The sequence below is a fragment of the Nanorana parkeri genome, unplaced genomic scaffold (assembly GCF_000935625.1).
Source record: "Nanorana parkeri isolate BGI_ZX_2015 unplaced genomic scaffold, ASM93562v1 scaffold633, whole genome shotgun sequence".
Lineage (NCBI taxonomy): Eukaryota > Metazoa > Chordata > Amphibia > Anura > Dicroglossidae > Nanorana > Nanorana parkeri.
Genome location: NW_017306901.1, coordinates 695915 through 722131, shown reverse-complemented (window position 1 = coordinate 722131; position 26217 = coordinate 695915). Strand labels below are relative to the sequence as shown.

Below are 26217 nucleotides of genomic sequence, written 5' to 3'. Positions count from 1 at the left end.
TATCCCTGCCTGTCTAGACCACACTGGAATAATATTTAACAATCAGGGCTCATTATCTCTAGAGGTACTGGAAGATATATGTGCATCTGTAATAGGTTTGATAACTTTTGAAAAGCTTCATTCAAAAGAACAACAGAACTGGCATTTTACCATTGCAAAAACATGCGCACACAAGGATTTCCATAATAAGCATTGGCTAAGTGCATCAATGAGAACTGCCATAAATGACACAAACATCAGGGGTGCTCTTGTCTCGTCAGTAGAACTCATGTCAAGACACTTCTCTAGTACTCCTGAGCGAACAGCCCCCTAGGAATGATGGCTAAAAGCTCTCTTGAAGCTGCTGCAACTCCAATGACAGCTAAGGTATGTGTCAATACAAAAGGCACTTCACCCCATTCTTGCATTTACTATGAACTTATGTATGGTGCCACATACTGTATAAGCAGAAGGTGGCGCAAACTAGCTATGAAAATTAACCGTAGGCTCAGTAAATGATTGCGGACAATCTTTATCTACCCGAGACTTATATCACACAATAAATAGGCTACGACATTCGTCACTCACTTTACTTTGATCTATGTAGATAACACTTATTCAAATTCTAATGTTGTAAAGTCATTTCAAACAGGTGTTTATTTGGTATTAACATTCCAGAAATGCCAAGAAGCAGTATGGGGAAATTCTGGGAAGTGGAGGTGTGAACACACAAGTCAGCATCCCAGGTGAATGATTAACAGGTAGGCAAATACAGCATCCATGGCAGAAGTAACCTCTAGTGCAGTAATATTTGTGTACACAATGCAGAGTTCAGAGTACAAATTCAGAGTTAGTGCACTAGAAACACTAATATACAGATCAGGGTTTGATTTAGTCAGTTGTAAACAAGTTTCCCTTTCCTATCATTAGTAACAGGCAAACCCAGAATTATGAAAACGATTTCACAATCTTTAACAACATAATTTTAAATTGTTGTAAAACCCGTTAAGCAGCCAAACTGCATAATATTGATGTATAAACAATGTATGTTTTATGAAATAAATACTACTAAGGTATGGCATACGGCCGAATTCAATCGCTTGCAGCTGGCCAGTGTGCCATACATCTGTGGCTTTTACCTGTGATATTTACAGATCTCCTGTGCGTAGAGCAAACACTGGAGTGATCAGCTGATCAGTCCAATGTTTGTAAACAACTGTGGACACATAGTACTATGTCACTTCCTGTTCAATGAGAAGCACTCACTATAGAGGCTTCTACCCATTCAGAAACTGGTTAGTAGTAAAATTAGTAAATATTTTCTAAATGAATGGGAAGCATTTGTACTGCGTGCTCTCCATTCATTTAGAACAGAGGCTGCAGAAAAAGAGATTGAGGACTCTGTGTCATCAATTTATTTTTCTATTTCAAAAAGGAAATGTCAGGAGTCTGTTTAAATCTCTGACATTTCCTGGAAGCCTCAACAATAAAAAAAAAATCAAATAAATGAAAAAAAAACAAACACAAACCCCTTCTCCCCCCCACAGAGATAACATACACGTGCAACAGTGTGTACCATATTGTAGCGTACGCTATACACATGCGCTGCGGTGCATTGTTACAACACATCGCAGTGCTTGTTCTTTCTTTCTAAAATAACATTAATTTAACTGTGCCAGCGCATGGCAAAGCATTGTGACACATTGCTGTGCGTTGTGATTAAATTAACGCCTGTATAATTTTATCACAACACAGGACACCAAAACAGCACATAAACAATGTTTAACATAAGTCGCTTATTTACAGTTTTGCGTTAACTTTTTTACGGTTTTGCAAAAAGTCGCAATATAAAATTTACAAATATTTGTTATCAACTCAATAATGTTTTATTTTTTAGATTAAGTCAGAAAAGTATTTTTTTGTGCATTGGTACTGATTTTAGTGTGCTTTTATCAATTTAATTGTGTATTTTTATTGGATTAATATTGATTTGCCAAACAACTGCGTAATTATCGCAGGACCTACACAATTAGTAGCACCATCTTTTTATTCTACCGGGCCTTTGCTTTCAGAAAATATATGGTTTGGGGGGTCTTTTACAAACGCTAGGAATGCAGCAGTAGAATATGAAAACAATGGGAAAAAATTGCAAAAATGTGTTTGAGGGCTTGGCAGCAAAAGGGTTAAGGCCGATCTAGCCATTTAAACACATCTGCACTATACACAGCCAGATACTTGACATGCTTATTTCCATGGTTCAACTTTGCAGCTTCCAATGTCATCTTCAGACTGGTGATGGGCAGTGAATAGGCATCACTGCCTCCCTCCAATGAACAGGGTGTCGATCCCAGAAGTTAGGCTAAACCATGAAGTAGTAGAGTGATCTACCAGGCTATACACTCTAGAAGAAGCATTTCAATCAAAATTCTTGAAAGCAGGAACAACATATCACGTGTATTTAAAATGTGCTGTCATCTATGCAAAGCTTACACAGCTGCTCCTTGATGGATAACCGATAAAGGGACCACAATTTAATGATGCTTCTTTTACGCCTGCTTTAAAGCCTGTGCTCCCTTCAAAATATTCTCCTCAGGGAATGAGCACACAGGCATTTTAGGTAGCTCAATCATGTCACTAAAATACGTAGCAATGATTTGCCAAAAATATAGATTGATCGCCACTCAGAGCAAATAGTTCCTAATAGTGCGAATTACACAAGCAGTATATCATAATCACAAGGATTTGGAGCATTGTGCAATCATATGTGATTATTCACTGCTACATGATACTTGTGTAACTCACCATTGGGAGACATTTGTCTCACCTGTGTAGTGACTGATCGCTACTCCTAGTGATTAATCATTAGTGATTTTAGTTGCGTGACTGAGCTACTAAAAATTGCTTGTGTTATCTCTCGTCAGCTACATCCCTTTCAGTTTGTTTTTTTCATGTCCTCTGTACATGTGCATATAAAACGTTCCAGAGGTATTTGATACTTGCCTGGTAAACAGAATTATGTATTCTAAAATGTTTTTTTTCTGTGAAAAATATGAAATTAACCAGCAAAAGGCATATTATATACAGTAAACTTTTGTGCCATGTTAAGCACAGATGGTCACAACAGAATGAAAATATAGTTTTTCACTTTATTGAAACTACCATTGCTTATGTACCAAATTTTACTGTTATATTTCTTTTGTTGGTTCATTTAATATGTTCTCTAGTTTGAGTAAAAATGCACAGAACACATGGCTTTAGTAAAGCCTTCAATGAACTCTTCAGCTCCAGTATACGGATGGTGAACACAGATATTAATGGAAGTGCTGGCTGCCAATTTAAACATGCTGCTAGCAGGCTTTCAACAAGCTTCAAGTTGTGCTGAAGCTTACTGAAGCCTACTAGAAGCTTGTTTAAAGAGACAGTACTCCCATTAAGATCTGCATTTAACATTTCCAAATTGGAGCTGAATAGTATTTCAAAGGCTTTAACAAAGCTTGCCAAAAGCTCTGTTAACAGCTTACTGCAACTACTGATCTTATACAAGCTGAAGTATTTGTGAACAAGGCCAGAAGTTGCCTTTGGATTACTAAACTGTATAGGCAAAAACAGTAGTGCTTAATTTGTCCTGTAGGAAATAGAATGCAAAGGTAAACAGACAAAATTTCACTGCACAAATGATATGACCAAAATATGACCCAATGGCAACAATCAAGTTTTTCCTGGAAGGCAAGCAAATATCACTTATCTTTAAGGTATGTTAAAAGACACTGGCATGGGTAAACATCATCTTACCCTGACTGACAAGGAACCGGTTTCTTTGTTAAGGGAAAGATCAGCTGACAGGTTCATGCTGAGATCCATACTGTCTGAAGCAGAATTACTGCCTGAATCTGAGTCCCTTTTAGACCAGCTACCGAAGAAACGTGAGGGAGAGTCGATACTTCCATTATGAAATAGCTCTGCAGAAAGACGTTCATATTGGCTGCTCTTTGGTTTGTGATTGTTAGATGTAACTGATAGGTGTTGTTTAGCCTTGTCCTGGCTATGCTTTTCAGCCGCAGAGTGGCTCCTTCTCTCAGCTTCAACCAATGGGTTGATGATGATAATGTCAGGCTTTACATCTTCTCCACTGTGAAGATTTTCTACGTGAATGTTCTCTGAAGAACTTCTACTGTCAGCTTTGCTGCTTATAGTGCTGTCTGGGCTTTGGTCCTTTGAATGTTCTGCAAGAGGCTTTATTCCATTGCCAACAGGGCCCTTATCTTTTTCCATATCATAGGAGTACTGGCCATTCTTTGCTGGTGGCTAGAATGTAAAGAAAAATGGGTGTAAAAAGAATTACCAACATATGTACTGTAGAAGCAAATGAAAAAAGTTAATAAAGGCCTGCATATCGTTTTTGTATTCTGTTTAAACAGCCCCGATGCTGGCGACGTACGTCGTCAGTCACGAAGGGGTTAAGGTATAACTAAGGACTTCTGTATGACAGTCTAACCAAGTACCAAATCCAGTTACTATGTGATGCACAAGCTCAAAGTTAACAGAAAACTTGCTTTACTTTGCTCAAGTGAGCCAAATCCTCCTTCAGTTCACCCCCCTCCCAGACACTGCAGCTCAGTGTTAAGGTTTCAAAAACAAAGGTAGCACTGTCAATCCAGAAAGCAGTACTCGAATTGGTGTGGCCAGATGCTGATTGACATGCTACAGGGTTCAATCATCAGGAGTGAATCATCAATGACAATGCTGATAGCCATGCATTTTGCAGAGCCTGAGGGCAGGTTCACACCATTTTCTGGACCAGATCTGGAACACAGTGCATTGCATTTTGCGGTGTTTTTACTAGGGATGCACCGATACCAAATACAGTACTCGGTACAAGTGCAAGTACATGTACCGATACTTTTCAAGCTCCAAGACTAGACTAGAGCAAAATTCAAAAGTTAGGAGGCAGCTGTCATTTGTAAGGAGCACACAGAGCTCCTGGGATTTGTACATCTCTGTTTTAATATATGATTGTTTTTTTGTAAATATAAAGAAAGGGATGCACCTATACCAGTTTTGTGTACGCATACTTGCCCAAGTACTTACGAGTACTGAAACATTTTTGTTTGTCATGTGACAGTTTTTCTAAAACAATACAGACTAATGATTTCAGGACAGTGGTGGAGAGCCAGAGCCGGGTCCCAGCTGCAACCGCTGAAACCCTGGTAGTTCTGAAAATGCCAAGTATCGGCATTGGTACTCGAAAAGTATCGGTGCATCCCTAGGTTTTTACCATGATTTTACTGGAGCTTTTTTTTTTAGCTTAAAATGGTCTTTCAGGTGCATTCCAGACCAGACAAAATGAGACCTGCAGTATTTTTCTGGTCTGGTACGGAGTGGGCTTGTGTGAACAGAGGCCAGAAATAGTATAGGGATACATTAGTATGCATTTTGGGTCCGGAAACAATCCGGTCTGGAGATTATCTGGTTGTGGTGTGAATGGGCCCTTAATGAGAGTGGTGACTCTGCTCTAAAATCAGGAGCAGTGTAGCATTGTTGTCTCTCTAGAATTAGGTGGACTTCACTTGCAGACTCAACAGGTATTTTTGGGACTTTGCGCGGAGGTGTAAGAAAAAAACTAATGTGCAGATGCACTAAAAATTAAACGCTGCAGCACATTTTTAATGGGAAGCCATAGTTCTACTTCAAATAATAACTTTATTGTTAGTGAAGTTGTCATTTAACATTGCTACCCACCCCCCTCAGGATCACAAGTAATCTGAAACAATTAGAATATACTGGCGCCTTTAGGAGGAATTATTTTTTCTTTTAGGAGGAATTGCACACTGGCAAAAAATAAAAAAAGCCGTTGGCCAGCCAGGGATAAGCATTCCCACTCCCGGCATGCTTCAGTTTTGTAGAAAAAAGCGTAAGTAAAAGTAGAACCATACGCTAACAGTCCCCGAAAACCATAACAATAACTGGGCACTGTCTGCAGCATGAAGAGCAGTATGTAGGACCTTACAGCTGAAGCTGCTATCAGAGGAGGCTTGAACATCAACCTGCTAAAATATGGTGAATGTGTGACCAGAAGACCAGATGGCAGCCCTACGATTATGGGAAACCACTGTCTGATGCTGAAAAGCCTAAGAAGCACTCGCCAACCTAGTTGACAGAAAAAGGTGGAACCTTGTCCTTAAGAACATAGACCTGAACAATATTTGTCTGAGCCCCCAAGAAATTAGAATTTGGTTCCACTTTAAGGGGAGCATCAGGAAGGACAAAGAGAAAGTCTGTTTTCTAATGAAATTAGTGAATGCAAGATAAACTTGAACAGTCTGACAGTGAAGATAAATCTCCTTCTGGTGTATTGGACTCAGACAGAGATACGGGAGAACAATATCCTGGTTGAGGTGAAAGACAGAAACCATCTTAGAAAGGAAAGAGGTTCTAGGCTTTGTGGAGATCAAAAAAGGTTCTTTACAGGATAAAGTTACCTGTTCAGAGACACGCCCGGCAGATGTGATGAAAACTAGACAACTTTGAGAGTGGGAGTGGACAAGGAAATATCCCGAATAGGTTCAAAAGGTGGTTTCTGTGAAGCCGAGAAAACCAGATTCAAGTCCAACAAATTCACTGGAGGTTGTACAAGAGGAGCCACAATGCCCTATACAAAAGTCTTAACCAAAGAATGGGAGGCAAGCAGTCACGGAAATAAAATCACAAGGGATGAGATTTGTTCTCTGAAGGTACTTACTGTACATTGCTGTCTTCACCTCTTGCATAGCTAACTCACAATGGAGTCATTAGAGACCGGGCAAACCAAAGTTAATGCCACGGCTCTGCACCTAAAAAGCCTTCTGTGACTAAATTTACATGGGACTATGTCCAGGAAAGCACTACAAGCAGAACCCAGTGCCCCAGGGTCACATTCCACTCAGGTTCCACGTCTTTGGTCCGGTAGGGTACAGGAATAGCCATCAAGGCTATTCTAAGGTTTAGAAAATCCAGATAGCTGCATAAAAGTCTATGACCAGCAACAAAGAGAAAATCTTGACTGAAGCAAAAATACAATAATAAAAAAGAACAAATGGGTAGTAAAATGGGTAAACTTTTCTCACTAGAAAAAAGACTTCCATCATCCTCGGACACTAGGAAAAACAAATGAATGCTGGGAGTGAGAGCAATTATACCTAGCTGACCAAAGGCTTTTCTATTTATTTTTTGCCAGGCTTCAATACCTCCTAAAGGCAGCAGTATAAAGCCCACTTGTCACAGATTACTACTAATCCTGTGTCCCTTAATGAAAACAAAAAAGAAGTATGTTTAACTTCAACAGTTTATCACTTAAATGCCTGGATTGTTCTGCTTGTAAGAAATACAGTATTAGAAACCTGTCAGTTACAGTAGCTACTGTTTGATTTTGTACCATAATGGGATGCATAGGCACCTTATTTACCCCAAAATATAATGTGCAATTTTCTAGCGATGCCACATAAATTCAATATTAACGTACCGGGCCAGAGCAGTAAGGACCCATAATCAAACCTTCCCTTTCAATTTCCAAGGTCTAATTTTCTTTCAACGTTATGATGACAACACAAAAGAAAACATAAATCTTTTTGTGTAAATCATAAGTAAAAAGACAAGATCATATGAGCATTGTGCACACATGAATTAGAACAATGGTGCCATTTTTTATGGTTTTTAAAAAAAAGTTTGAATAACATGTTCCACCACAACAGAAACCAAGAAGTGCTTATGCATTTTAAAATGGCACATGGGAGAAAAGTGATTACAGGGTATCTCTAGGTAAAAACAATACTTTTAGTTTGATAGAGTGGAGAAGGGTTGGAACCACTGTCAAGTTTTCATTTTTGTCTGTGCTCTCATTAAGGAGATTCACCTCTTTCATTGTCATCTAGAAATAAAGTGAGGGGAAATCTAAAATGTTAGCGTTGTTCCCAGAACAAGAGATAAAGAGGAAATCTTCCAATGGGGACATCTGTTCTGGGAACAACGATCCAAAAGGGAATACCCCTCGCTTTGCGAGATTTCCTCTAACTTCCTGTTGCAGCTCTGGGTGAATGAGGTGAATGGACATTTCCCCAATTGTACACAGACAGAAAAACAAACTGGCAAAGGTTTAAAACCTTCCCTACTCTACCCCCAAAAAAAGTGTTTTTGGCTATAGCGCTACCGATACACTTTGGTTTATGTGGGTGGCATAACTGTTGTGTTACATGTAAAGGCTCAGATTTAGATAGATGATAATTTTACACATGCTTCTTGCATCTCTTAAGAACTAGCGTCCTCCCGTGACCCAAAGCTCAGTACTGAGACCGCTGCAGCCGGGACTGATATCGACATTACTGTCGAGATCCACCCAGCTGCGTGAGTGATAGCTGGCTCTGCCTATCTAGAGGCAGAGCCAGCTGTACCCGCCCCCTCCCCCGTTCGTTCCTCCAGCCAGTGGAGGATCGGTGCGGGGAGGGGGGAATCCATGCAGGGAGCCGTGAGTGAAAGTCACGGCTCTCTGCAGGGAGATGATCGAGAAGTGAGCGAGCGATGCTATGTGTTCGCTCACTTCCCGATCTATTGAGCCGACGTGTGACAGTTTCATTGTCACGCGTCGGCTCGAACTATGAGGTTGAGTGAAAATCACTCACCTCATAGATCTCCTTTAAGGCTGGCCCTCTAAGAGTTTTAAACATGAAGATGGCAGCTTACAGAAACTGATTCTGGTGAATCTTCCTCCTCCATTTCTCCATTTTCTTCTATTTCATCCAATACTTCAGCTTTTGCTTCTGCTACAAGATCCCTCAAAACTCGAGCACTGATGCCTCTGTTCAAAAATGGATGCTGGGAAGCAATTAGTAAAAAATAAAATTACATTAATAATCTAGTTGTATACACAAGATAAGTACCATAACAAAAGCAGGAATTCCCAATGTAAATAATAGGAGAACCAGAGAGATCCCCAACAAAGTGCAAACCTAACAATATGTTATACAAATGATAGGCTTTTTTTTATTTTTTCAATTGAAAAAGATACAAGGGGTGGATATTTTGTAAAATAACAGCAAGACAAACGTGGTCAGTCTGAAAAAAAGAGACCAACAGCGGCACAGTACAAGCTACATTCACATATGAACAGTAAAGTCAAGAGTCCAGGAGCTGTCCAGTGAAATAGCTCATGTGGAAATCAACCATTCCATGTTGGTGGAATTGATCGGCACAGGAAGGGCAACCTACACATATATTGCACCATCCCTCCCCCTGAAAGCTGACTCAATGTTATGTAATGCCAGGTACCACTAGGAATCCCAGAGATTGAGAAAGAAGAAAAAGAGAAGTGAAGAGGCTAAGAGGGGAGCACTAAGGATGGTAGGAGGGACAGGTAAAGGAAAGGACCAGAGAGGATGGGGGGAAGGAGGTAGTAAAAGGGGGTATCATACCCTGTTTGGGCAGGCACGAACCCCCCTCCTCTAATTATATGCATTTTTAAACAAAATAAACCTATTTTGATTCAACTAACCACCAGGGGTTAGTCTTTTCGCATGTTACAGCCTGTTCTTTTTGTCTCCTGAAAAGCTGATGACCCCTGAGTTATATCACATCATAACCTATACAAAATGATGTAGGCTAACCCTGCACATTCTAGGAAAATACAAAAGCAAAGCAACTCTGGATTGCAGTGGCCAAGGCGGTCATATCACCATGGTAAAGTGTCATCTGTGTCATCTAATAACCTGGGATCTCTAAATGACATACAAGTTTAAAGCTACACTTTGGAATAAACAAATATTGTCTAAATACAAGATGCATGTGTAATCTTTGTTTTATCCTGGTATGCTTAGTGTATTTCTTCCAGATCTGTGCAATTATCCAGTGTAAAACTTTGCCTTTGTGGAGGAGTTTCCTGCAATAAAGACCAATCCCTGCTGCTTTCTCTCCTTGTACAGGTTGACTGGTCTTGTATCCTCCCACCAGTGAAATACACTCATCCCCATAATCAGAGCCGATGTGCGACACTGAAGCTGTCACACACCGGCTCTATTGATCGGGAACTGATCAATACCGCCGAGTTCCCGATCTTCTCCCTGCAGAGACTCACCCCCACCCCTCCGTTCCTCCAGCGCTAACTAAAGGAACGGACTGGGGAGGGGGTGGGCACAGCTGAATCTTCCTCTAGAGAGCTGTCAATTAGGCAATGGGGTGTCAGCATTGCCCGATATATGCTGAGTTTTGGGTCACAGGAGGTCATTAGTATATGTCCTCCTTGGACCCTAAAGAGAACTTTGGCAAAAAAAAAAAAAGGTTGGGCCATAGTTCTCTTAATTTTCTGCAAGCAGCCTGTTGTGGCTTTTTTGCAGAAAGTACCATTTTCGGACAAATTTTTGGCGCATCCCTAATTTCCACTTTACAACTAAGCTTTGCTCTCTACACAGGCTAGGTGCAGAACAGTGATGATGTCATTGCTTTTTTTTCTTAGGTAGTATATAAGATTGCAGATGCATTTGGTGGATTTATATCCTTTGTGGCTAATGGGAAATAAAATGGAAGTTTTTGTGCCCAGGGTTCAGCTTTAATTGGATCAGTAGTCCATCATTGTGCTATGGGGGAACTTGAGCTGCTGGATCACTTTAAGCATTACCCAGCTTAGAATCTTTAACTCTGGCATCTGAGATGCCAGAACTAAACTAGATAGACTGTTTGTCTACGCCTGCAAGAGGAGCTGGGGGTCAATGAAAATAAAAAAGCAAACAAATAAAAGTCAGTTTTTAATGGAAATTCTGCACACTGCTGCTTTTCTACTGAAATGCATACACTGCAATAAAATGGAATTTTGCCAAAAGTACCATTTTCAGCCGACATTTTGGTGCATCCCTAATTTGCACTTTACAGCTGAACTTTGGGCAAAATGTAAATCTACTCTGGCAGTAGGGTTTCCCTCAACGCAAAAGGGTTGCAAAGAGTTAAATGCCCATTTTTGTCTAGGGTACCATTAAAGCCAAATTTACCCTAGACAAAAACGAGCAATTAACCCTAGTGTTAAAATTTCCTGGAGTTCAATTTTACTTATTTCTCTGTTGAGCACTGCCTCTCATGCTGCATGCACCTCATGGCTGAATCAATTTTGCATGTTACAGCCTTTAAAGATTGTAAAAGACTTGAACAGACCATATATTTTCTAAAATAGTGCAACTTCATTAGAATTACATTTTGGCATCAGATTTACACTAAACATTTAGTCCCTAAAATTATTCAGAAACCCCTAACTTATGTGTGTATACCCAATATGTATACTGCAATGTGCGTCTACTTTTGCACAATTTTGTGTGCGAGTAATGTGTGTTTAAGGGGAAGGTCAGGAGGTAGGGGGAGGGGTGGGTGTTTGTTTTTGTATTTAACTATTGGCAGTGCTTGTTTTTTTTTTTTTAACCAATCATTAACATGATATATTACATATATCACTGGACCATCTAAAATAAGGTGCACCCATGATATAATATATCCTTGGCAGGAATTCCTTCTGATTTCTCCATATTAAAAGACACATTAGCAGACATTCTGCAGTTTTAATTCAAAGCTTAACAAAAGAAAAATATTAGCAAAACTTCAAGATTTTGTAGATAGCACTCATTGTGTCTGAAGATGTTTGGCTAACCTCCAGGAGCTGTGCTGCGCTTGGCCTTGTTTCAGGATTTTTATCAAGGGATATTTTCAGGAAGTCCCGGAACTCCGGAGACCTGCCAATGACACAAACATTTGGTGATGTCATTACAGATACAATATGACAGAAAACATGACCAAAGCTCGAAGCATTCTTCTTTCACTTGCTCATTTCCCTAGCATGTCTGAAAAGGCTCCCAACTAAACCAACAGAGATCAATAAGTCAGAAGACATGCATCTGAACAATCGGATTGTCTAATAATATACGGAACTGAAGATATTTAAGCATACACAGAACAGCATTATGGGGCACAATAACAGCACGTAAGAGGATAGCACACACATATTTACTTTATTTAACATAAGATAGTAATTTTTGAAGTATTTAAAAAGAGTCCCTTTTGAGGGCCTGTACTCTCTCGGTTTGTGCTACGGAGTTGATGTGCCGCATTCACTGTCAAATGTTTAAGTACTTGAACATCTGTTACTCTATGTGGACAAATAAAGAATGTACAAAAAAAGCATCCCCGTCACCACCTAAACAAATTGCAGGTAAAATCACAGAAAAAAATCAAATATTTTCACCGCTTACTTTCAGCATTTTTCCTTTCAATAAAACATTTTTATTGACTTGCAATGTGCCTTCTAAACACTTCAGAAAAAATCAGTTCCCTAATACAACCCTGTCATTTCTTGCAAGTCTTAGTCCTCTTCTTTTTTAGGAATGATTAGTTACTGTCTGTGCTGGCCCAGCTTCTCCACTTCTCCCTAAACAACCTTTTACATAGCACCTGGGGGAGGAATGTAGCGGAAAACTGCAGTGCCACCTAAGTGACAACTCTGAGTCCGCTGACATCACATCCAAGGTGAGCACTCAGGGCTTTTGGATGTCTACACAAGGGAGGCTTTTACAGGTAATAAGCCTGCCTAACTTATGTTAAATGCACATAATTAGCACATAATTTTATGGAAAGATTTAAGTTGAAAAGGTCAGACGACAGTCTTTCTTTAAGAGAAACTGAAATCTGATTGGTTGCTCCAGGTCACTGCATTCTGCATACCATCAGTCCTCCTCACTACCTTGCTCAACTTTGTTTCGGGTTCTTCAACACATATTTCTTATAATTCGGTTGTTTCGCTCGCCCCCCCGTTTTTAAACGCTCTATAAACAAAACACACATTCAAATCCAGCAACACTTAAATGTGTGTTTTGATCATCAACAACCACTAATACAAAGCAGATTCCTCCAGCTTCTACAAAGTAGTACGTTCAGAGGAAAAATATTTTTGGAATTTCTAGCAATATATCCGGTTATGAATTTGATTATGTAGTGAATACCTATCTGCCATGCAATAAATAAAACTCAGAATCATTACCACTTTGAAGGGGCAGCAAGTGTGGGTGGCTCGGACTTGGCGATTTTCAAGAGGACACGCATTGGATTAAGTTCATGGTGTGGGGGTTCAATCTGAGCCATTTCAATCAGCGTTATCCCTAAAGACCAGATGTCTGCTCTCTGATCATATGGAGCGTCTTTCATAGTTTCACACATCACCACCTCAGGGGCCATCCTGGAAACAGAAGTTTAGACATTAGAATCAATAAATTATTTGGCATCTTCTATTTGTTTCGTTTGTGTCAGGCTGCTGAGAGAATAGACAAAGTGGCTTTGGCATAGGATCTAACTATTCAAATGAAAAGCATATTGATAATAAAAATATTCTCTCTTCACATCTGGATATCAACAGGCTACAATATATAACAAAACAACAAGCCATTTATTTCAGATTAAACCAGCCATTACTTCCAGGAATAGGGACTGACTATGAAAACACCAATGAAATAAAGTGATCAGAATGTACCACTTAATTTGTATTGGATGCACCGTGAACAGCAACACATTGTATACCAATTGAGCAGCTAGAAGACTGCTAATGTTTTATTCCATACCTAAGTGTAAAGCTATATTCTGCAACTCCAGTATAAAAAAAGAATATTCATATTAAAACATGATGCCAGCTGTAATACACCAAACATGACACAGGGCTCCTCTGTTTCTTTTCTTTCTACTACATTTATGGGAAAACAGGGATTTGTACATTAAGGTGGGACTCCAGGCAAACCGCTAAATACAGATTTGTTAACCGATGTTATTAATCGCACTCTGCAGTGGGGCAGATAAAGACTACAGTGTTTCCTAGTTTAGCTTTACAAATCCATTGCCCTGATTAGCCCTGGTGGACAGAGGTGATAAGGTTGGTCTACTGTCAAATGACCAAACTGTAGAGATGGCATAGGAAACTGCAAAATGGAGAGAACTGTCAGCGCTGGAACTGACTTATTGTTTTGAATATCTCGATCCAGAGTTTTCTTTCCACAAGTGAAACTCTTAACTCTTTGCTCCCAGATCCAGACCCTACAGTCCAGGAGCTGTCCAAGTTTCCACTTTTGCATGAGAGTTCTGGGTCCTTCTTTGAGGCAGGCCCATTTGCCCAATTCCACTCCAGACTGTTGCAACTCAACATTCTGGCTGTGTGGAACAAAAAGGTTCAGCAACTAGACCTATCAGTACTGGACACACAGGACCAGGTTATCTCTGGCCTGTTGGCTCATGAATTCAGCACTGGAGTCGAGCAAATCTTTTCTGCCACTATCCTGGAAGATTCTCACAATGGATTCTTCTAGGAACATGTGTCATGTTTGCATCCTGGATCCCCTGCTTATGAGCATCTAAAAGTTCCCCATTTTTTCCTCACCATCATTTTGCTTACCCTTAGTGGAGTCAGTTTATTCATCTGCTTGACATAAGGAAAAAAATGCAGTAGCTACACATCAATTAACAGGGCAGCATAAAGAAATGAGTGCAGCTAGCACTATAATATAACTTCCACTGAATCATATTTGTATATATACTTTCTGTAAAGTTATATGAACAGGAGACACGCAGTTCATGTGCAATATTTTAGCTTATCCATTCTTTGAATAACTGAATTTAAAGTGAACAGATTGCAAAATATGCGGTCGGCTTACAAGAAGGATATAAACTTGGCAACTCATTCATTTTAGAACATACACATCATGCCTGCCATTTCACCTTCATTTCTGTAAAAAAAAGAAAAATGATCCCCACAAATTATGAAGACATTTACTTTCTTACCAGTATGGTGTTCCAATGAAGGAATCCCTTCTCTGCAGTGTCTTCACATTTTTTGCAGAAACACCAAAATCCGCTAGAAATAAAAGAGGCAGAATTAAGACTTTTATTTTCAAACATACATCGATATAAAGGTAATAACATCATCGTAAGAAAATTCACTTCCGAATAAAAATGAAATGAAAGAAGGGCAATGCCTTTCAAATGTCTTAGGAGCCAAAACTGATAATTCCTCCTTTCTTTTCTCCAGCAGGCGCTGAGATTGTCACTCCCTTGGTCATGTGACATTGCTTGAGTCTAGCGATTGGCTGCTATACCCAGGTACCGTCACAGGGGAGTAGGCCTCAATCTCCTCCATACCTGGAGGTGCCAAGTAGTGTCATTGGCTGCAGAGAAGCACAGGTAAGTATAAAAGGTTGAGGAAAGCCCTTTCTGCAGAGATTGTTACTTCCCAGCAAGGGCATGATGACTCTGTCTCTTTAAATGCAAACAGTGTAAGTACTTGAGTTTGATGTGATACCACTTACAATTAGTGATGCGCTCGGGCGTGTTCGCAGCTCCACATGCCGAGCCCGCCAAGAAGCTGACAGTGCGCAGCGTCAATCACAGGCACTGAGACATCTCCCGATCTCTGCAGCTGCGGACAGGGAAAATGTCTCAGTACCTGTGATTGACGCTGCGCGCTGTCAGCTTCCTGGCGGGCTCGGCACGTGGATCTGCGAACATGCCCGAGCCCATCACTACTTACAATCCCGGTAAAGCAGGACACAAACTAGAAGATGGAAGAGCAGCACAGGGAGCCAATCAATTCTGCTGCAGTTATGTGCCAGCAATTAACATGCTGATAGAAAGAGAGATGAGATCATCTATTTGCTGCTTCTCCTCTCAATGTCCAGGCACAGGCTGGAGGTGGGACAAGACCTGTAATTGTTACTTAAATTAAAAATAAGGTCTGTCTTACCAAGCAAGGCTGTGCTCTGTTGTAGAGCTGTGTAAATCTCAGGACTGGATGGGAAGAAATAAAAACACATTGGCAGGAGGCAAAAAGCTTCCTTATATGTTTTTCTTCTGCGTATTTCATTATTTTCAGCATTAACCTTACCATCTTGCCTTGAATTGTATTGTGATTGTAATGTCTTCCTTATATTGTAAAGCGCTGCACAAACTGTTGGCGCTATATACATCCTGTATAATAATAATAATAATTAACAATTTACTTTTTTTTTCTAAATGTTCCCTAAACATGTCCTTAGGAACTTCTATCAGTAATTACAGATACTTGTGTAACTATGTAACTTAACTTTTACAATAAGTATTCATAGCCATTTAACATATGACTACAAAGAAAACTATTTTCTGGTTTATGCCCAGCATTGAGAAATAAATGATTTGCATTACCATGACTGACTAAAATAATACACAGGGTTATTCACAAAAGGGTGAAGAGTTCGAAGAAAGGAGAAGTGAACAATCTAGGACAACATAGCTGAACTAGAAACTGAACTGAATTAGAGAATTTTTCCAAATCGGCTATTTTGGCCTAGATTGTTCACTTCTCCTGCCTTCTCCAAACTCTTCACACTTTTGTGAATAACCCTGGCAATTACCAAACTAATCCAGATTAAAAAAAGCAAAACAATAATAATATTATTTTCCTTTGGCATGCTCTTCAGAGAACAGGAATAAAATAAAAAATGTGTATGTTTGTAATTCTGCTCTGTACAAATGAATAATAGTATTCTGCATTTTCATTTCGATTTCTAAACCTTTCCATTAACCTATTTGTCTCAAAGAACACGGTCAGAGATTATTTATGCAACCAGATCATTAATAGAGGCTTATCAGGCCTTTAGTTTTGGCCAGGCTAAACCTACTTCTTAGATTGCTCTACTTGGCAATGACCATGCAGTAATACACACACAATCTTCAGTGCTCTTCCCCTCACCCTCCAGCATTTTCGATGAATTCTAGGCTAAACTGCCACAACAGGGCTACACGGTGTCACAATAAATACTCTTAATTTCAGTCATGAAATTAAAAAAAAACAAAAACAAAAACAAAAAACTGCAATAATGTAAAAAAAAAAAAGACAACAAAAAGGTAATGAGGTAGGTAATGAGTTGTGTGGCAGTGCATGGCAATGCCACATAGTAGCTTGCCAATTTTGGCCACGAGGGGCTGAGAGGGTCCAGAATGTAAACAATTTTATAAGGAAGAAGCTGGCTTTTCAGATTCTTCCAGGTTTTCCTAATTGTAGCTGGGATCTGGAGTTCTGGAGATTTCTAAAGGTGCCCATACACCTTACGATTATCGGACTAAACTTTTCGTCCGATTATCGAACAGTCGTACGATTTTCGTACGACGGCCCCATCCTGCCCCGATTATCGCAGTGTTCAATCAGCGGTAGTTAGAAAAAAACACCTGGACGACTTGCGGTAATTGACCGCAATTATTTTCGTTTGCGCATGCGCAGTGTTAATCGTACGACATTTGACGGACGGAAACGCCACCAACCATGCGAACATCGTACGATCAAAGTTTTCAAACATGCTTGACCGTCAAAAGTCGTACGATTGTACAGTACTATCGGTCGGGCACTCTATTCACACGTTACGATTGTCGTACGAAAAGTCGATCGCATACGATTATCGTACGATAATCGTAAGGTGTATGGGCACCTTTAGAGTTCTGGGTAGGATTAAATCTCCAGTCCTGGGGCCAGGTGTTGCCAACGAGCAGTCTAAACTAATTAGGTGGCTAAGAGCAGCCTCATTAGGAAGACAGACCAGAACTCAGGGGAGAGGTGGTGTGTGCAGGAGGCACACGAGGGCCACACAAGGTGCGTGGAAAGCTGCTGAAAGTGGCCAAAGGGTATGAAGTACCACTGAGGCGTTTTGTTGAGGCAAACGTTAAAATCCTGGGGCACTGTGAGTGAACAGGACAACCTTGAGTCGCTGAGACAATATACCCTATTTGCTGAAGATAAGTGAACTTTACTTTGTGTTATATGCTGAAGTTAAGCCTTCATTTCTGTTTTTCACAGAATGCCTGAAGAGAAACAAATAAAGACTTTGGTTTGATGGAAAAGCCCTGTGCGAGTTCTCTTGTGAGCTCCCCAACATTACACGTGACAACAAAGGCCTTCTTGGGGTCATTTTATGTAAGCAAAATTCATATTTTCTCATTAATTACGCTACAACACCATACCTGCATGGATATGAAAGTTCAAATATTACTGTGGTAAATAGGAAACGGGTGATAATGTTTCAAGCATCGTCTTTCTTGTTACGTGCTGCTTATTTTAAGTAAGAGGAAACCAGCAGGATGTTCTTAAGAACCACTGTTGATGGACTTTTGGCTTGCGTCAATGGCATCGGTTTGAAACCAGTTTCAGATCATGCTGGATTCATGGACAGGCACTTTCAACCTGCATCTGGCCTGTATTTGACATGCTTTAAGCCAATTTTGCATTCCCAATGACTTGCATGGGCAAAAAAACCCACAAGCAAACAAAAGCCCATCGACACAGGCTCTAAGGGAGACGAATGTAACCTCTAAAAAGATGTTGTGAGGGTGGTTAGACAGTATTAGTGATGGAGTTAATATTTGAAATGAACATTACTTCTCTCTATTTTCCTATACACTAAAATGTTGGCTCACATTGATTTCTAAGGAGGCCTATGTCCATAGAGCAGATGCCTTGGATCATTTTAAGAGTGCCCACAGGATCGGGGGAGAACTGGAAACCTTCGACCTGGTAAGCAAACACAACAAAAGTAGCTCTTTTCATGCTGGGGCTGGTTTCATGTGGGCAAAATAAAGTGCACCACACAGTGTGTCATAGGGCCTCACTGATTGTTGGGCATCGAAAAAAGGTAGCACTCCTAAAAGGACATATCCAAACATGCATAGCAGCTCTACCTCTGCATGTCCGAATGCACAGGGGTGCTTGGTCGCGGCTCCCATCACCCTCACAGTCCAGACCTGGTAAACACCAACACATGAGGGACCCTTTATAAATCCCCAGGCCTTTATTTTTATATTGGCAATTTAAAAAAAAACAGTCAGCAAGTAAAAACCCCTGATGCGTTTCAGCCCACAACCTGGGCCTTAATCATAGAAAATTTCACAAACCACATACAAACTTATATATGGCTGCTATTCCTCCCCATATAGGGTAGAGTAGCTTAAGACATTAAGCCATTCCAGGTTAAAATATATCGAGAGTTCAATTGCAGATTTTTAACTAGAGACATACAAAACTTTATTATTAATGGTGTCCACTATCTGGGTGTGGTCTTGTAGGGAACAAAAATAACAGGCTCCCAACTACAACCCTGAAGACTGAACTCATTTCATTACATATTATATCCAGCAAATCCTAGCCTACATAGCACAAATATAAATTGTATTACAAATGAAACTTGTATCATTATCAAGAAAACCCCACAAGGACAAGCAAGCTATATAACCATTTCATTGTTACTACTGTATAAATATAAACAGCATGATAATATACAAAGGTCTTTATGAGAGCGGAGCTAAATGTGAGCAAAATGCTTCCCACCTCATTGTCATTCACAGAGGAAGTGGTTATCTCTGCTCAAATAAGAGACTTTACTGTCAAATTCCTTTCAAATACATTTTAGATACATTTAAAGCTTTGCTATCAAATTAATTTTAGATACACAATCACATCCCACTGGTAATTTAATCTGTGTGGGATCATAGAACACAAATTGAAGATCCACCAAGTTTCTCTCTCTAAAAGCTTTTAATGCAGATTAAACCCTTTCTATGCCATATTCCCCCATGTATATCACAAAAGGGCTTTAAGACATTTCATGGATGGAATGCATTGGGATTCATTCTGTCACAGTAGTGTTCAGCTATTCTACTAGTGGGTGGATAGTGCAGCCTGCATACTGCAAAGACCAAGTGGTACAGGTGATCACATACGTATATCACATTGCGGGTACTGCTTTAGATATATTGTTGGTATTCTTGCCCTGTTACTAGTGCCCTTATAAGCTTAGTTTTCTCATGTGCTCTGCAATACCTGCTTGTGTTATAACCACAACTAAATGATCGAGTAGTAGACAATCAAGTGCTCTTTGTACTTTTCTTTCTCTGATAAAGTCTAGGAGAGAGAATAGTTCCTAAGGTATGAGTCCTTCTAGTGGAGAAAAGACAGTCATCCTTCAAGATGTCATACAGTTTCCTGTCAAACAAGACAGGGAAATATTTGTTAATTATACATCTCATATAATCAAAATCTCTAGAGCATGTCGTGACAAATGTCACTCTAGTGTCTCTAGATTTCCCTGGTTCCCGTCTAACCACTAGAAGCTCCTCCCATGGTCTAACCATAGCAATTTTTTTTACCTCTCTATCATTCATTTAGGGAGTCCTCTATTTCCCAATCTTGTTTCTATAAGCCGATATTCCACATTAAATAGTATAGTTCCCCCCAGCACCAACTTGCCAACTATGATTGATCTCCGTGTGATTAGGATGACAAATCGAAGTCAGGAGGGTTAAGTTACCAAAATATGATTTTGTATATGTACTGGTGACCACCGATTAATTGCATCACCTATAAGGTTAACATCCCAAAAAATCAACTGTATGCTTATACATCAATTAGATGTACATCTTGAAACTCATTATTCATTCAGATATTGTACAAACTCCTCCAGAAATTGCCGTTTCTCCTTACCAGACGAGCAGGAGAACATTAATATACCTCCTACACCATTGTATATAAGGGTTCTTCTCCAAGGCGAGTTAGGAGTTTGTATACGGTCTATAAAATTTGGTATGCTTATGGCCCAGGCTGTGGGCTGAAAAGCATCAGCGGTCTTGCTTGCTGTCTTTTTAAAAGCCAATATTAAATAAAGGGCTGGATCCCCCCATCCCCCATGTGCTGGAATTTACAGACAAGGTTTATGGTCACACCTTTTCACATTGTCCAACATCAGCTCCTTTTGTGGTTCTTGACAGCTGGCCACATGGCATCTCAGAGCCACCAAACAAATGGCACTGGAAGACTTGCCTCTGCCAAATGCTGTGATCACAGGTCTGAATGAGAAGCAGCAGCAGCTTTAGAATACCAACCATGTATCTCTGACTGTGGGTCCTGCCCAGATTAATGTCTGAATGGTGAAATATCTTGAATTTGGGCCACCCGCTTAACATGTATTATCTGTAATGACCCAGTGGGCAAATGCCCTCCTGCTTAATTGACCAATAAGAAGCCCAAAGGATGAGCCAAAGCTGGATAATTAAAACTGTGGTCAATATTTGCATAAAAAAGCACCATGGGTTTTGGGGATCCTGGGCAACTCTCAATACATCCTTTGGATGTCTGCTCTATAGACGTGGGCTTACTTTGCAATATAAAGTGAGCACAAAATTCACATTAAACACAGTATTATGCAATGCAAATTTAAACAGGTATTCTGGAACCTAAACAGTACTATATTTTTATTGTAATTGTTGCAAGCAACCCAAGCTTGCAAATCTAGACTTGGCAATGCTGATTTGTTTAATTGAGTCCTTTCTAATGTTATCACTTAAACCATTTTGCCATTGCACACCATATCAGAATTCACCGTACCTATTTTTTCTTGGTGTGAGTGCCCTGACAACCAACATATGGCATTGATAAAAACATCCACACAATGTCATTATGCAGAATTTGTCTTCTTTTTATTGCACGTGCCTTGAAGGAGTCCTGTGTGGCTTTGACAAGTTGCATGCTTACTTTTGTGATTTTTGAATGAAAAATGTGCATAACTTAGTAATGTGCTTTCTTCTGTCATATTCCCTTCCCAGTTTTTAGTTTCTCCATGTTAACATATGTCCCCATTCTTTGTATAACCAAAATCAGGAACACCAAACAGAACAATGTACATTGTAGCTTGTGCTTTTAGAACGTAACAACTGAAACGGATGTCCTGCTTTATTATTCTCTAGCTTTTTATGAAGAAAAAAAAAAGTTCTCCATTACTGTCCCTTTGACCTCTTCTAAAACTGTCACTCTGAAGCTCAAGATGCTATTACTAATCTTCAAGACTAATTTAATGATCAGACTATTTCCAGAAGAGCAATGGGAATACAACAACAATGTCCCAAGGAAACATACTCTTGAAGAAGTAAGGCATCAGCGTAACAAACTGCTCTGACAAACTATATTGCCGCATCTATAGGCAAATACTAAAATCTAAAACAAGATGAGGTATAGAGTAAAAAAGAGACAAACAAAAGGAAAACACACTGGTTTCCACAGGGTTTCTCATTTGGGGTTCCACTGTTGTGGTGGATTTATATCCACTGACCAGGGGTGGACTGGGCCGGGGTGGGGTGGGAGGCAGGGTGGCAATTGCCCCCCGTGCCTCTCTGGTACCTTTAAAAAAGGCCCCTGCCGCTGTGATCACTTAATTCCTTCCTCCCCTTTCGGCCACTCTGCTGCTGTATCGGCCGAGGAAAAGAAGCTGCTTGGCTTGCTTTGACAGTGCCCTCTTCAGTAATCGGGCTCTACAACAACAATGTCCCAAGGAAACATACTCTTGAAGAAGTAAGGCATCAGCGTAACAAACTGCTCTGACAAACTATATTGCCGCATCTATAGGCAAATACTAAAATCTAAAACAAGATGAGGTATAGAGTAAAAAAGAGACAAACAAAAGGAAAACACACTGGTTTCCACAGGGTTTCTCATTTGGGGTTCCACTGTTGTGGTGGATTTATATCCACTGACCAGGGGTGGACTGGGCCGGGGTGGGGTGGGAGGCAGGGTGGCAATTGCCCCCCGTGCCTCTCTGGTACCTTTAAAAAAGGCCCCTGCCGCTGTGATCACTTAATTCCTTCCTCCCCTTTCGGCCACTCTGCTGCTGTATCGGCCGAGGAAAAGAAGCTGCTTGGCTTGCTTTGACAGTGCCCTCTTCAGTAATCGGGCTCCTCGGCACTCGGCAGCCACAGCAGCTTCCTCCGTCCGTCCAGTGGCCATTGCTGCCGACAGGACGTTACACTCTTGCACCTGGCGGGCCCCATCAAATCGGAAAGGGGGGGGGGTGGGGGGCTGAAGGCAGCACAAGCTCCCTGTATTGAAGGAGGATGGTCCAGCCCACGTTTTAATGCTGCTGGATGAACTTCACTTGTAAGTAAAATTTTAATAAAGTCTCAGGTTTTAGAGGGTCTACACTTGGTTATGTCTATTTACACACATTGTATGTCATGCTACCGGAATGAGGGGACGTATCACTTGATTTAGAGGAGTCGGCTCTGGCTGCAACATCTGGGCTTGGGGCATCCCTCACATATATAAACGTATCAGCGCTGTAAGACCTGTCATTTGGGTCGTAAATTGAGGTCAGCCTTCCCCCCACAGTCCGGTGTGTGTCTGCAGTGGGTGGAGGAGGACTTCATAAATACTGCACTGATTTAACTGTTTAAGCTCTTCCGGACATGACTATTTCTCACTTTTTACTGAGCACAATAGAGTAATTGTTTGTCCTGTTTTCTGGATTGTGGATATGGAATTACAGCACTTTGCTGACACAGAGGGAGTGATATTAACCCCTTTAGTGTGTTACTATTAGGGATGCACCGATACCGGTATTTTGATACCGAGTACAGATAATTTTTTCCGGTACTCGTTGATACCAAATACCGAGTACCGGAAGTCCCATTCAGGAAGCCAGGTGGCGTGTAATGACTCGCCACCTGGCTTCCCGATTAACAAGAAAGCCGTCCCATGCTTCTCGTCACTATGTCTGGCTTCCTGATACAGGAAGTATCGGGCTAGGCCTCGGAGCATTTACTCGCCCAAATACTTGGTATCGTCACCGATATCGATACTAGTATCGGTATCAGTGCATCCCTAGTTACTATATATGCACAGTATGGCAGATTGATTTCACACTTGATGCTTGAGAATTGATGCTTTATATGTGATACGTTTTTCAAATTACTTTTGAATTTACACGTGCTTTTGTTATATTATATCTAAGTGGGTGTTAGATTTATTTAGGGAGGCTACTCCGCTCCTTCCCTACAGGGACCCAGGCTCCTCTGCATAGAAGGAGGACAGGCGCCTGTCAGTTTGTCACTATGGCTAGGGCGGCGGGACCATCCACTGGGCATACCTATCAGAGTGCCTTCAGCCACAAGAAGGACCGGAGACATCCAGCACATTTGGCTCCACCCCTGCACCGCCAACAGCCCATGGCATCAGGAGCAGGAGTCCTACCTAGTGGTAAGCTGCAGGGGGTGAGATCTTAGCAGAAAGTAGGGGGAGGGGGGTTAGCAATGTAAGATGAATGAATGTAATGAATGTAAGATGAAGTAGTGTTGGTAGTGTAGTAAAGCATTACTTTTTTATTCTTTGTACATTAGAGGCCTGGTATAATGAGATGTTCATGAACATAGGTCTTTACTTTGTGACTTTATTTTCTTGATATTAATGCTATTCCATGAAAAGTCCTGTACAGAAAAGCTCTTAATCCAATTTGGGCTGCCTTTATAAACTGAAATCCCTACATTTGAGGGTATTTCTATTCATATAACTAATTCAAACCACATTAAGAAATATAGTGGCAATAAATACACAAATCTCAGTTTATATTCAGTATTAGTACAAGAAGAGAAGACCTAGCAAAATGTAACTTGTATGTTTAAAATGTATTTATTGCTGAAATGGGGATAATAGGACCAATGTATTAAGAATGTCTGCTATTTACCAGCAATATCTTTTTTTGCCAAACACTTAACTAGAGCTGCAGCTAACGATTATTTTCAAAATCGATTCGTTAGCCGATTATTAAGTTCTGTTGACAACTTTTTCAATAATCGATTATAATCGATTATGTCGATTAGTTGTTGCAGCCCTAACTTAAACATTTATTGCATTGCATACCTTTAGTCCTAAAAAACCTCTGAACACATTTTGATCCAACATATTCCAGAGGCACACAAATCTGCTGGGGCTGCTAAACAGGTGCTGGTTTTGCATTCGGCAAGGATAAAGATCAAACACATTTTCTGACAGGTTAAGATCAGTTCTCTAAATACCCTTATACCTTGAAGCTGCTTAATGAATCTTCTTAATGCTTGGAAAACAATAGATGCCTTTTTCTCTGGTGAAGTTTATTAGAGGGCCACACTTTTATTAGCTGCCAGCATTATCTGCTTTCTTCACCCAAAGTGGAGTGATAGGGCATGCTTATTTTTGTTAAGCTGGGAGGAACTGCAGACTGGGAGAATTACAAAGCTTAACTCAACCACATTAAAGTGCATCCGCGCTTGCCCTTGAAGAGCAAAGCAACAGGTTCACTTTAATACAGACCTCCACAGGACACATTTACTTAATCACCTTTCCATCGCCCACCACTCTGTTCAGCCACCTGAAGTGAAAGTCAAGTCCTGTGTAAGCTACTAGGTACCAGAGTGTTAGCTCACACAGGGCTATGGACTCTCCGATGACAGTGTTGATAGACCCAGTGTTTTCACATGCACTTCAAGATTAGTAAACACCTTGGGGGGAGTTTATCAAAACTGGAGCAGACTAAAGTCTGAAGCTGACAGATTTTCTCCATTCAGACCAGCTACTAGCAGGTTACGCAGCAGGGAAAGCCTCACCACTGTGTAACCTGTCAAGGACTGTGAGCTGCCTGTTAATTACAGGCGGCGCTGCATCCGGCTTTTGACAGCTATGCTAGGTAACACAGCAGCGGGCTTCCCCACTGCTTGTGTAAACTAACGTAGTGAGGCCAGAGCTGCAACAGCCTCTACTTGGTGTTAGAGGCTTGAGCTCTATGCAGGGGCGTTCCAAGGCTGGGTGACATCCGGAACGGTAACCGAGTGTCACCCCGCTTCCATGACCGAGCGCCTGACTTTTCAGAGGGGGGTGACACCCCTTGTGACGCCACTGGCTCTATGGATGGTTTGGACCAATGGAAAAGTGCCATTGGTCCAAGCTGTCCAATCCAAAAAAGAAAAAAAAACCCCACTGAGGACATCTATCTTGATGCCTCACAGTGATGAGCAAGTGAGGGATGGGGAGGCTCCTCCCCGTCTCCTCCACAGATAGCTCAGTGACTGGGTTGGGGGTGGGACGTCGGCAGGCTGGGAGCTGGCCGGGGGACTGCCTCACCTAGCATTGACCTTATTGAACATCACTGCTTTGCTCCAGTTTTGATAAATCCCCTTCATTGCTCCAAGAAAACCCATTGCTCCGATTTTAAAAGTATCAAGTCCTGCAACCTAAGGGTCCCTGCTATCACCCCAGGATACGATTTTTCTGTGTGCCCATCTTACACTGGTTTTACACACACTGTTACTAGAGTCTTGTCTAAGCCCTGACAAACCCCCTTCTCCATCCAATAAAAGGGACTTTAGTGACTAATAAAAAAAAATCTCTTA

General features: G+C 40.8%; 1 protein-coding gene across 5 annotated transcripts in view; it reads right to left on the bottom strand.

The window, feature by feature from the left end:
* The window catches only part of STK10 (serine/threonine kinase 10), a 131514-nt gene that overhangs the window by 22681 nt on the left and 82616 nt on the right, over positions 1–26217 (bottom strand). For 2 of the 5 annotated variants that reach the window (XM_018563112.1, XM_018563113.1), the window contains exons 5-9: positions 14797–14869; positions 13016–13210; positions 11633–11714; positions 8692–8823; positions 3772–4284 (exon numbers count right to left, since the gene is read on the bottom strand). In XM_018563112.1, coding sequence (XP_018418614.1) covers positions 3772–4284; positions 8692–8823; positions 11633–11714; positions 13016–13210; positions 14797–14869 — 995 coding nt within the window. Of the gene's footprint in view, positions 1–3771; positions 4285–8673; positions 8824–11632; positions 11715–13015; positions 13211–14796; positions 14870–26217 lie in introns of all 5 variants that reach the window. The other 3 variants (XM_018563114.1, XM_018563115.1, XM_018563116.1) reach the window with 3 other exon arrangements.